Source organism: Pagrus major, chromosome 15, assembly GCF_040436345.1.
Source record: "Pagrus major chromosome 15, Pma_NU_1.0".
NCBI lineage: Eukaryota > Metazoa > Chordata > Actinopteri > Spariformes > Sparidae > Pagrus > Pagrus major.
In genome coordinates, this window is record NC_133229.1 from 22,915,785 (window position 1) to 22,928,076 (window position 12,292).

Genomic DNA, 12,292 nt, shown 5'->3' on the forward strand with positions numbered 1-12,292 from the left:
CCACCGGGTACACATTCCTCGCTAACTGACTGCCCAAAAATTCCTCTTTCTTGGCAGTGGTCTATTTTATTAGGTCTGTCTATCATTATTTCCTCATCTTTTCCAGGTTTGCAGATACTGGTGGCTACAGAGAAACACCATTGCAGGAACTGTGATTTGCCTAAGCTGAATCTCCTTTGGCTTTAAATATAGACATAGTAGGCATACCTTTATCATTTCAGATCGTGCGTGTTATCGGTGTCATATTAAACTCGGCTAGAGGACTGTGTTACAGCGGGTTTATCCCTTTTCATCAGGTTTTTCCTTGTATGCCACCTTCTTTTCCTGTTATATTAAAATAGATAGAACGTGACAATGTTTATCACTTTATTTTTCATATACACTTAAGTATGTGTCAGATAATTATAGCACAAGGTATTTTCCGTTATAAACCGGAGGATAAACTTGTGATAAACTTGGGATTTTGTGGTATGCAAATAATACGGACTTGAGTTGACAGGACTTCATAATCCCCCGCTATCACATTAAAATGGCACTCCACCAATTTTCCATCTGAAGTCCAGTTTCCTCCTGACGCCAAGTGCTGCTACACCTTGTTCAATAATGTTTTCTGTGGAGGAGTTTTTCCAAATGTTTGGAAAAATAAAATACCTCAACTTGAACTTTCCCAAGCATTGGACTCGTTATGGACAGTTTGAAAACAAAAGATCAAAATCCAGAACCAGAGATATCATCATTTTTAATCCACAAATTCTTCCTTTTCAAAACCTGGCACCCACATTGCCCACAATGCAACTGAACCACTGAGTGACATCACTGGAGATAATTTATCAGACTACATGCAGCTTCCTCTGGAGACACATACACACTACTTTTTCCACACATGCTGTCGTACTCCCACAGACCTGTAAACACACTTTAAATGATAAATTCACTCAAGAACGAAAATTCAGTCAATATCTACTCAACTCCATGCTGATGGGCTGCTGACATTTTTTTAAGGCCAAATCTTTTCTGTAGCTGCTAAGATAAAAGTGCTGGAGCTCGACCGTATATCGATGGTATAAATAACATTGTTTTAAATCAATTTGGGATCTTGGATTATGCCGGAGCCATTTGTGGGTGAACTTTTCTTTTAATGTGTCACCCTATAATGAAATATAACCAGAGTGAATGAGTGTATTAACCTAAATGCCGAAACATTGCTTTAAAGTATCAAAAAGTAGAAAATAATAGATAGATAGATTCTAATTTTGGGGTGAACTTTTCCTTTAACGTGCTACCCTTTAATGAAATATGACATAAATGTCTGGAATATTCCTTTAACAGCGAGTTATTTAGGTACATGTAGTGTAATGTCCAGAATGTGATGATGAGTAATTCCTATAAAATCTTCATCCCATTCCAGTTTTATATATTTTTGTTATAAAAAAAAACCAAACCATGTTGTGTAGAAAGGATGGTGTGTGAGTTTAACCTTCACTGCCTCTCTGCATGTGTGTGTGTGTGTGCGCGCGCGCTTTACGACAGTGTTGTTAATGTATTTAGATGGCGCGTAGGGCGGTGGCCAGTGAATGAATGATCAAAGCCTTTTTAAAGCGTTGTGGGCGGTGCATGTGCTGTATTTACCCCGGGCCGCCCCGCCCTGAACGGGAGATAGAAAAGTGTCTGTGGGCCGGTGGAGGGATGAAACAAGTGGAAGGAGATGTAGCAGACAGGCGCACATTAATTAATAATCCCAACACACGCACTACACCCCGTCGGCTCCTCTCCTTCCTCTTCTCCCCGTGTAGCAGCAGCAGCAGCAGCATCCTCATCCTCCTTTTTTGCATAACAAGGACGAGCGATCACTTGCGGTGCTGCAGCGAAGCTTCATGGCCGCGACACTCACGATGAGCGGCGGCCAGGAGGATCCCTTCTACCCGTTGCAGAAGGCGACCGTGCCCGCCGGATTCCCCCTGGAGGAGTCGGCGTTGTTCGGCTTGGACTGCAAGATGACGGACAAGGCTGGAGCGAGCGACTACACTCAGGTTAGGAAAAAAAAAAAAGACTTTACGCACACTACACTGATGTGTTTTATTGAATGGGCGTGGCGGATCGGTGGCTAGATCCAGGTTTGGTGTTTTTTTCCCCCGTGGCCTCCCGAAATTTTTCGATCGGCGCCTCGCTGCGGGATGTTGATCGGTACTTTTTGTTTGCGGCAATAAGCGAGCAGGCTCGGGACCAGCTGGACGCGAAAGCCCGAGCTGCTCCGCCTGCATTCACCGCATGTTTTCTATCTGTGCCAGCCAGTTGGTCACCAGTTGTCGGCGTCCCCCCTTCTTATACCATCATACCACGCTGACGACAACTGACTCCAGCTACCGGACAGAAAGGTCCCGGCAACTCTGTCCCCTCAGTGAGCAGGAAACTTGTGCAGCAGAGATGAGAGTTGTGTGTGTGTGTGTGTGTGTCTGTGTGTGTGTGTATAACAGCTGGTCGGATCAGGAGCCTAGAAATAGCAGCCCATCCCCAGACTACTGCTGCTGCTGCTGCTGCTGCAGCGGACAGGGAAGCATGGGTGTTTCCCCATTCCCTTTCATGTTGCTGTTTCATCCTCTGCTGCAGGGCTCCTCTAACTTTTACACCACTTAGATCCCTCAGATTCACAGCAATCAGAGCCCAAAGCAGAATGTAAACGAGGGTTAGTTTGATGCAAAGTTGTTCACCTGCTACAGTTTGATCGCTCATCGTCCGCCTCCTGTCTGTTAATATCTGGTGTTTTTCCTCTCTCAGTATGAGAGATAGTGAGCGTGGTTGTTTATCTGCACCAGAACACGGCCCTGATACCTCAACTGTTGGCCCCTGCAGCTGATGGGTGTTTGAGTTCAGCCTTGCAGGCAGAGAGGGAATTTTGCAAGCGCCTATTGATGACTACTTGATAAATGTTTTCGCGGTGACTGTCCCATCAAACCTTTGTCCTCTTAAAATAACACCTCGGAATAGTTTCGTGGTTCGCTCGTGAGAAGCACTTGCTGAAGTCCAAAGTTTTCTTTATGATTCTGTTTCTAAACTCGACTTTTTTTTCCTGTGTGTTTTCTCTTTTTTGCAAACAGGCAAAGTGTGAGATGGACAGGTATCTCTCCCCTCTTCCCCTTCCACATCCTGCAGATAGCCAGCAGAAGTCACAGAGAGACAGCGCGTCTGTTATGGATAGCTTCTTCACTGACGATCACAGCGGGGCTCCCTACACCCTCAACATGAATCTTTACCTCCCCGACGCCGCCTACCTGAGGATGGGCTTGTGTCAGCAGGCGCGGCCCCCTCAGCAGCAGCAGAACCACACAGGTCTTACCCAAATCAAAACAGAATCTGCCTCCCCGTGTTTCTCCCCCAACCTGCAGCTGCACTGCCCCAACACTACGCCCACCAGTAGCTGTGGCACATCTGGTCACGGCCCCGGCAGCGTTGCCATGGAAAGCTCAGCCATAAACATGACGCTAACAGGGTTACCAGACTTCACCAGTGTTTTCAACCAGTCGGGAGGCGGCCGCGGTGGCGAATCGGTGCCGGAGGTGTTTGTCAAACAGGAAATGTCATCGCAGTTCGAGCAGCACGCCCTCCACCACCATGACAACGGCGGCTCGCTGTTTCAGCTACTAAACTCCGGTTTGGACCATCACCATGGCAATGGTATGGGGGCTCAGCATCAGCATCAGCAGCATCATCATCATCATCATCAGCAACAGCAGCAGCAGATACAACACACTTCCACTTCCACTATCCACGCGCCTTTCCATGATTTGCCGGTGGCTTCTTCGGCGTCTCAACAAGAGCAGACGGCCAAGCCTGTCTACTGTGGCCTGGGTGGAGGAGCATACACACATCCTCACGCTCAGGCGCACCCTCATTTCCTCCAGCAGCAGGTGCCCTACCTGCCGCCCTCTCCGCCCAGCTCGGAGCCAGGCAGCCCCGACAGACAGAAGGAGCTGCTCCACACCATGTCCCCTCCTCCTTCATACGCAGCCACCATCGCCTCCAAGTTGGCAGGTGGCACCCCTGGACTCGGTCCCGGCCCAGGACCAGGTAGTCTGGCCCTGCCGCTCACGACAGGTCCCACGCCGGTCCCGGGCCAGGCCTCAGGCCTTCCCCAAGCCCCTGCAGCGACCCCAGCCCCAACCCCAGCTCAGACCACCGTGCCTGCCCGCTACAACCGGAGGAACAACCCAGACTTGGAGAAAAGACGGATCCACCACTGTGATTACCCAGGTTAGATCGATAACGCCGGCCTGCTGATGCAGTGTGTGCGCATGCTGGTTCTTGTCACTGTTGTTTGTTTGTTTATTTTAACTCTGTGCTGTGGTGAGGTGAATATCTGACCATTCAAGGTCAGCTCTAAGAAAACACAACTGCTTTATTTTAGGACACTCAACAAATTATATGTTGTGTTTTGAATTACTTTCCCAGGCGGATGAGTCACAATATGTACTGCAGTCACAGCAGAGCACACGCTGCACTGGAATTAAAATATTTTGGCAGTGCAGATCATCAGTCACTACCTTTCAATTAACTGTCTGATTCAAAAACTGCTTTGCATTTATTGTCTGACCCCAAACGGCTGTGCACTCTCATCCGTCAGCTCTCACACATTGTTGTGGCTTTAAAGTCATCGCTGGTATGACAGTGGAATAAACCTGTGTGTGTGTGTGTGTGTGTGTGTGTGTGAGAGAGAGAGAGAGAGAGAGTCAGTGTGTGTGTGTGTGCGTGTGTGCGTGTGTGTGTGTGTGTGTGTGTGTGTGTTAATTAGATAGATGTTATACTTAAATCCTTTGACCTTTTCCTCAAACATATTTACATACAGTCACAGTTCAAATTGCTTGAGATTTTTTGGGGCACACAAACACACACATGCGCACACACACACTGGAGCTGTACGATGTGCAGCTACTTGTAGGACATGTAATGTCAACTAGCCTATGGCAGCGTGTAAAATAGGCTTAAACGGAGGCTCCTGCAGCGTGTTCGCACACGTCTAACTTCTTTAAAGTCAGATGAAGCAGATTCAACATATCCACACGAGAGACGCATCCACACTCTACCCGAGTGTATATTAGTCACGCTGCCGCAGCTGCTCACTGTCTGTGCAAGACATGAAATTCTATCATTTCCTTATTTAAATCTGATGAATATCTTTGTAAATCATTCAACACCCTAACGACCTTTTGACATTGTAATCTATGTGCTTTGTCTAACGTCGTTCAAAAGGTTTTATAAGCCTGAACTTAAAATATCTCGACTTTGAAGGCAAAGTAACAGGTGCAGTAAACAGATGTTTACCACAGAGCAGCATTCAGCGTGATTAGTGGCGTGTGGTTGACTGAATTTCTTAGTAAATACACCAAATTTAGACCGTTTTAGCAGAAAGATGTGGCTACTTTTTTAACACGGTAAAAAAAATAAAAACAAACATTTACTCTCTCTCACTCCAAACGGCTTCTGCTCTTCATTAGGTCACATTTCTCGCATACCACAGCTCGGTTTATTGGGTGAATACATAACTGACACTTGAACTATTTGGATTAAGCCTTCTGTCTCTGTTTATCTCGTCAGGCTGCAAGAAGGTCTACACCAAGTCGTCCCATCTGAAAGCTCACCTCAGGACTCACACGGGTAAGACATTCCTCCGAATTAATGCAGCTTTTTTAAACTGGACTCGTCGAAAAAGCGGCTCTGCCCGCTGCGACTCGTATTTCGGTATCTGCCCTGGCACCATGTTGCTAGGCAGAGTGTTGTGTTCCTGGCATGTGTGTGTAAATGTATCCTACCCCATTCCCATCCTCTGCCCAATATACTATTCCATCAAAACAGGTGGAAGTGACACACTTCTGCCAGGGGAGGACTCTCAGACTATGTGGTGGGCGCTAGACGTACGGTGCCATCAGTTCCTGTTCAGACATGGATGTTTTGTGCTTTTCTGAGACTGGTTAGGCTTGTTTGCATCTATAAATACATACGAGACCTGCCTGTGCAGATATAAAAATATCTACAATAATCCTTGTACGCTTCACGGTCCGTTTTCCCTTTTCTCCCCTTTCTTCTCTTATCACATTAAGTTTGGAACTGTTAGTTTTGCACAAGCAAAGTCAACAAACAAGCGCTAAGGTGATGGGCCACACCTCACTCCAGCTAACAAAACAAAGCTTCTGTTGATATCTACACATTCCTCACTCATCTGGACTCACACATGCACACACACACACACACAAACAAAACTCACTCATCGCACTTGGCGATCCAAAATCTGTTCTGCTTATGAATCTGAACTACGTGTTCAGGACATCGCTGTGGGTGTGCGTGCCTCGCATTTCAGTTATCGAGAACATGACACGACAATTAGATCTGGCGTCATTCTCGCTGCAGGCTGATTGTGGTTATTGCAGTTATTACAGACCACAAGATGAGAGCACGACACGTTCAGAGGGATGTAGCAGCCACTTCCATATCCTCTCTGCTTTTGTCAGTCACGAGTTGTTATGTTCTCCCCTTTTTTTTTTCTCCTTTCTATCGCTTTCATTCATCTTAACGTCCTCTCGTCTGCTTTGTGCCGTCCTCCCACCTTCACCCGTCCACCCCTACCCCCCTCTCATTTCTATCTTTGTCTGTTACTCATTCTACTTCTCTTATTCAGCTGCTTGAATGCACACGTACACACACACACACACACACGTCCACACACACCTGTCAGTAATCTGTATGAGATGATTCCTAATGCGTTTGGGTCCCCGTGGGAGTTCCCACTCTAATCTCCATCAACATCCATTACCCTGATTGTTTGTGTGTGTGTGTGTGTGCGCATGGATGCATGTGTATGTGTGTATTGTGAAAACTGAACACTCCTCCCAGTTCACTCTTTTTGTTTTTCTTTTTTTTTATGTCTTGGTGTCTTTGTCTCTCCTCATTGTGTTCAGTTTCAGGTGTGTGTTTGTAAGTTCAGTGACACTTGGTCGACTGTGGCTGTTTGTTTTAGCGACGCAGCAGAGCTTGCTGTGCTTGTTTTAAAGGGTTGGTTCACACAAACGACAAAAAAAACATCATATTTTCTTGCTTAACCTCAAGTAGCATCCAGCATGCCCAAAGCTCTTATTTTGTCCAGATTTCTGCCTCCACCCTAATTGAATGGATGTGAATAATTATGTTTATGGTGCGCAGAGTTTTGGAGAAATGACATTTAAACTGTTTAGCTGTTATTTTCAGGAAACCATCATCTCATTAGTCTGAACAAGCCACAGAACACGCTGTTAACAATATTCACTATCTCTTCCCCTGAAGTAGTTCCAGTGGAAACTGTTCACAGCCAGGTCTGTGGGCTATCCAGAGCGATGTGGACATCATCTTTGGAAAGGACACATTGTTGTTGAATTATTATTTGCGATTTTGCAAGAGGATTACAAATAGTCTACATATTTTCTGATCACTCTGATCATTATAAATATGTTAATAGATGTTAAAAACAAGGCTGAGAAGAAGAAGAATAGACTTTCAACCAGTCAGCACAGTTTCCATTAGATTCCATTATAATTTGCTCTCACAGCTCTGTGGTTAACACTTCAGGCACTCTCTAATCAATTACATGCAGAGGCAAAAAAACTTACATAGGAGGTTTCTCCAAGTAGGCCAAAGAAAAAGAGACAAACCAAAGACAGAACATGAGTTGGGCAAGAATGGAGCTCTTCAAAACTGACCATATTTCTGAAGCATCCATTGTTTCCAGACATAACTAAACACATAGATGGTAGAAATGACAGACATAATTGTGATTCTTTTAGGGCTGCAACCAACAAATATTTTCATTATCAATTAATCTGCTGCTTGTTTTCTAGATTAATCGTTTGTTTACACAAAAAAATGCAAAAATAGCGCAAAGAAATGCTCGTCACAATTTCCCTGTGCTCAAAGTGATGTCTTCACATTGCTTCTTTTGTCCAACCAGCAGTCCAAAAAGTCCCAGAGACTCTTCATTTACTGTCATAGATGACAAATACGAGCACTATGTAGTTTTGGAGAAGAAATTCAAACTCAGAATTTTAATATTTACAATATTAACGAGGTTATAAAACAAACTCAGATATATTTATTTTTCCACAACTGAATAAACAAGCTGTTCTCAGAGGAAGGTCCCCAGAACACTGTCTAAAGCTAGAAAGGTGGCAGGGTCCGCCAAATATAACCAAAGTAATACAGTATGAAATTGTGTTGTCCTTTAAGGTCAATTTGTTTATTCAGTTTATTCAGTCATGAAAATGAAGAGAGTTTGTATTGGTTTGGATTGCAGGTAGGGTAAGCTACCACCCCAAAGCGTCAGTATGTGACGAGTTGGGAATGAGACTCAAAACTCAATTATCTTGAGGCAGAAAAAGTCGGAGGCGGATATCTCACATAACTGCGTGGATTGAAGCCACAGGTGTGGTGAACACATAGCAACTGTAACTGTGGAGACAAATGGTTGATTGTTGAGTCTAATTATCAGTTCATTAAAAACTGACGCTTTCCTGAAACCTGGAGTTGACTAAACAAACAACTATCTTTCCCTAGAAGTTGCATCTTGCGGCTTAAATGCCAACTTTGGGCCAGTTGACAGGGCAGGTGGTTGGGTAGCGTGGTTAAGACGGAGCTGTGGCTGACAGAGACAGGTCACACTAGTTTTTTGCAACGTGCCCCGAGGCTGCAGCTGAAAGATTATTGGAATGGCAGAGCAACTGCGAAACATCCATCAAAGAAAAATGCACAGAGGCAAAAGCAGAGAGTCACCCGTGGGAAACTTGTGCAGTGTTGGTGTCCAAGTGCTTGCTGAATGCCTGTGACAGTGTTATGACTGTGTACGTTGTCAGACAACCAGCGTTTTCTGCGAAGCCTGTTTTCCCAGTTCCTCCACCCAACTGTGTGAATCATGCGTGAATTAGAATCTGTTTGACGATAATGAGTTTCATCAGCACTATGAATACTCATAATCACACTGACACATAGAGTGCTGGAAATCATGTGATCGAGCGAGAAACTCAGCTCACTTTTTCACCCAGCCTTTCTCTTTTCTCCTCTTTTCTGCAGGTGAGAAGCCGTACAGGTGCACGTGGGACAGCTGCGACTGGCGCTTCGCCCGTTCGGATGAGCTGACGCGTCACTACCGGAAGCACACGGGCGCCAAACCCTTCCAGTGCGCCGTCTGCTCGCGCTCCTTCTCCCGATCCGACCACCTGGCCCTGCACATGAAGAGACACCAGAACTAGCAGCGTTTGCACACGCGCTACAAAAAAACACCCAAGCACTGTCTTGACACACATAAAGCACTTACTCTGTCTCCCACAACTACATTGCTACAAGCTGCCTGACGCAGAGCGACTGTCACTGACGCCACAGCTCCTCCCGGTGCTGCTGTCGTGTGCTAGAAAACGGTACGATGGCCTAACAGATGTGTTGCTCTTAACCCAGAGTGGGACACTTTGGAGGTTGTATAGTAGAAAAACAAGGGCCAGATGAAGTTGTTGGTCCCTTGACCTCCAGATATACTTGGTATAGATATCTGTGGACAAATACAAAGGAGAAAAATGATAGCAAAAAGAAAACGGTAGCTGCAGAACTGACTGGAAAGAAAGCACTTACCAATCAAAACTTGTACATCTTTTGTTCTAACATAGAACTGGATCATGTTTTTGTTTGCAAAACTAGTCAAGCCAAATCTTTGTTTACTCCTCGGTTTGTTAGTTTGTTTGTTTATATAACTGGAATATCCAGATTTAATTTTTATACCAAATCCTTCGGTTTGCACTAGAATTGGTAATCTAAGTCTGAGCCTTCTCTCGGGGGCCCATGCATCTCATTCACCACTGGAACGATCATTATCACCGCTGGACTGAACCTCCGCGAACGCCACACAAATCATCGCTGTTCAGATATTAAAAATTGAAGGCATTTATACTCTGGAGAGAGGGAAGATAGTGCGAGGGGGGAGAATAAACGAGGGAGGGGTGGAGATGGAGAGATAGAAAGATTTTTGATTTTAGAACGAGAGAGAGGAGAGAGATCAGAGGATGACTGAGAAGCAGAGCGAGGTGGGTGGTTGCTAAAGAGCAGCAATTAGGCGATGAATTATTCATGTTGTCTTTTGACGGATTTCCAACCAGAGAAATGTAACAGAACCTTCAGATGTATCCTAGAATTCACTCAGTTGTGTTTGATGCACAAGCTTGAATTAATACAGTTACTGTCCGTCTGTCTCATCCAGCGTTTTTACTTCTTTCAAACGATTTTAACCAAAGCATCATCGTCATCATCGTCGCCGACACCTTATTAAGTGCCTCCTTCTCTGTTTTTACGTGTGTTCGTTCAGTGGTAGCAGAGCTGTGATCAATGTGGACAGTCCTTTTAAACACACATGGTGCTGTTTTATTTTTCTTTTGTTTTTTTATTTCTTAATCTATTGGAGCTCCGGAAAGAGTGGAATTTCTTTTTAAAAGACAAGGTTACCCATCATTCATTGTGTTTTAACAGGTCGGCTCAGGCCACTTCACGGACATCCTGACGTAATTAAAAAGACAGTCAGTCGTTTCTCACTCTGACTCCATACACAACTAACATGCAGCTTGGCTTTATCGGCCAATCAAACACAGGTGCATGTTTTGTTAAAGGAGAAGTTCACATTTTTTTTCCAAGTGTTTCTTCAAACAGTCCTCATGAACCCATGTGTGTGTTGCAAGAGTTAATGGTTGCTTCTTCCCTCTCCATACTGGCCATAAAGAGATCCCTGCTCAGAACATTTTTAGTGCAAATGATAAGAGACAGAATCAACAATGTAATAAAAAATAATGCATTGTGAAGTTCGGCTGAAGATAATGTGGCGTATTTCAAAATGAGTCTTATCAGTGCCTCTTTGTGCTCCGGCAGCAGACAGTGTTTCCTTGTTGAGCTGCGGCGAGGAATGACACCGAGAGGGAATTTTGTACAAAAAAAGACACTAAGTTTGGAAGATTTTATGATTAGATTTGAGTAACTATTGAGCTTCAAGCATTTCTTTCGTTCCCCATCTCCTCCACTGAAATCAATTTAGTCTGAGATCTCGTCTCAGTCAGTATGAAGAGGAACAGACAGCCAAAAACTCTCTTAAACTCCACATTAGGATTGTTTTAAAGGTGCAATATGTAAGAATAGGCCACCTGTCGAATTCACACTGAAAACAAACAGAAGGCAGGATATCACCAGAGCTACCGCTAATGGCTGCTAACTGTAGCTGCCATTAGCTAGTTAGCTCAGTTAGCTGTACAGTTAGCAGTCCAGGCTGAGAGCTAGGGGCACAACCGTTAGCTTGTTAGCATGCTAACTTCAGTAGATATCCCTGCAACAAAGTACATAAACCTCATAATGTCAAACTGATATTTCTTCACCTTTTCTTCCTTCATTTTTGAATGTTTCCAACTAAAATCTTACATATTGCTCCTTTTAAGATAGACTGGAGCAAAAATGTGAACCTGTCCTCTAATACACACTTGAATGTCCATGTTGATGGTGTGATGTAGCCTGCGCCTCTAACTGTATTTGTTCATTCACTGCAGGTAGCATAAAGATAATATAGCACTGTAATGTATCATGGTAAATCTGACTATTTATTTGATTGTGTAGAAGTGGGGGTTGTATCAGATCAACCGTCTTTCTCCCCAGCAAAAATGCCTTAATGTAAATATATGCACTGTAAATAACTTGATTTTTTTGTTTATTTTTTCCCTTTTTTTTGTTATTGTTTTGTAAAACGAGAGGGCAAAAAGAGGAAAGCGCCCCACATCCAAAAAATATTTGAGCCTTTGTTTATTTCTTTCATTTTGTTTCCTTGTCAAAGATATTTTGATGCCATTGTTTTATATATTGTCCTTCCAACGACTTATTTTGTAGATTTGTTTCCTTCCTAGGTAAATGTTCCAAAGACAAAAGTTGTTTTTCTTCAACTGAGTGAAGCCGATCCTAATAAAGTCAACTGACACTTTTACAGATGTGCTCTTGTGCTGAGATTATTGGTGAAATTTTTCTCCTTTCTCCTTTTCTACCTTTTAATGTTCCCGGGCTTAGGTGTTGCTGCGATCAAAGCGCGTGCTTCATTTTGTTTTTGTCCATGAGGTTCATATTAAAGCAATTTTTTTTTTTGAAGAGAGGGCCACGCTGTGCGGAGAGAGTGTGATGTCTGCGAGACATTAGAGCAAGCCTCGTCAAGGCCTGCATGAAGCAAACAAGGCATAACCACACTTAATCTTTTAAAATCTAAACATGGGTC

General features: G+C 44.2%; 1 protein-coding gene across 1 annotated transcript; it reads left to right on the top strand.

The window, feature by feature from the left end:
- Positions 1-1,743: 1,743 nt before the first annotated feature.
- Positions 1,744-12,010, top strand: klf5a (Kruppel like factor 5a). Its single transcript, XM_073482173.1, has 4 exons — positions 1,744-2,030; positions 3,096-4,248; positions 5,590-5,649; positions 9,085-12,010. The coding sequence occupies exons 1-4, from the start codon at positions 1,875-1,877 to the stop codon at positions 9,261-9,263; spliced, it is 1,548 nt and encodes a 515-aa protein (XP_073338274.1). The 5' UTR covers positions 1,744-1,874; the 3' UTR covers positions 9,264-12,010.
- The last annotated feature ends 282 nt before the right edge of the window (positions 12,011-12,292 follow it).

What these genes read in the sequence shown, in the direction of transcription:
- klf5a (XM_073482173.1), top strand. Translation starts at nt 1,875, where the DNA reads ATGGCCGCGACACTCACGATGAGCGGCGGCCAGGAGGATCCCTTCTAC. An exon ending in GAGCGAGCGACTACACTCAG is followed by an intron (nt 2,031 to 3,095) that starts GTTAGGAAAAAA and finishes TTTTGCAAACAG; the next exon opens with GCAAAGTGTGAGATGGACAG. An exon ending in CCACCACTGTGATTACCCAG is followed by an intron (nt 4,249 to 5,589) that starts GTTAGATCGATA and finishes TTATCTCGTCAG; the next exon opens with GCTGCAAGAAGGTCTACACC.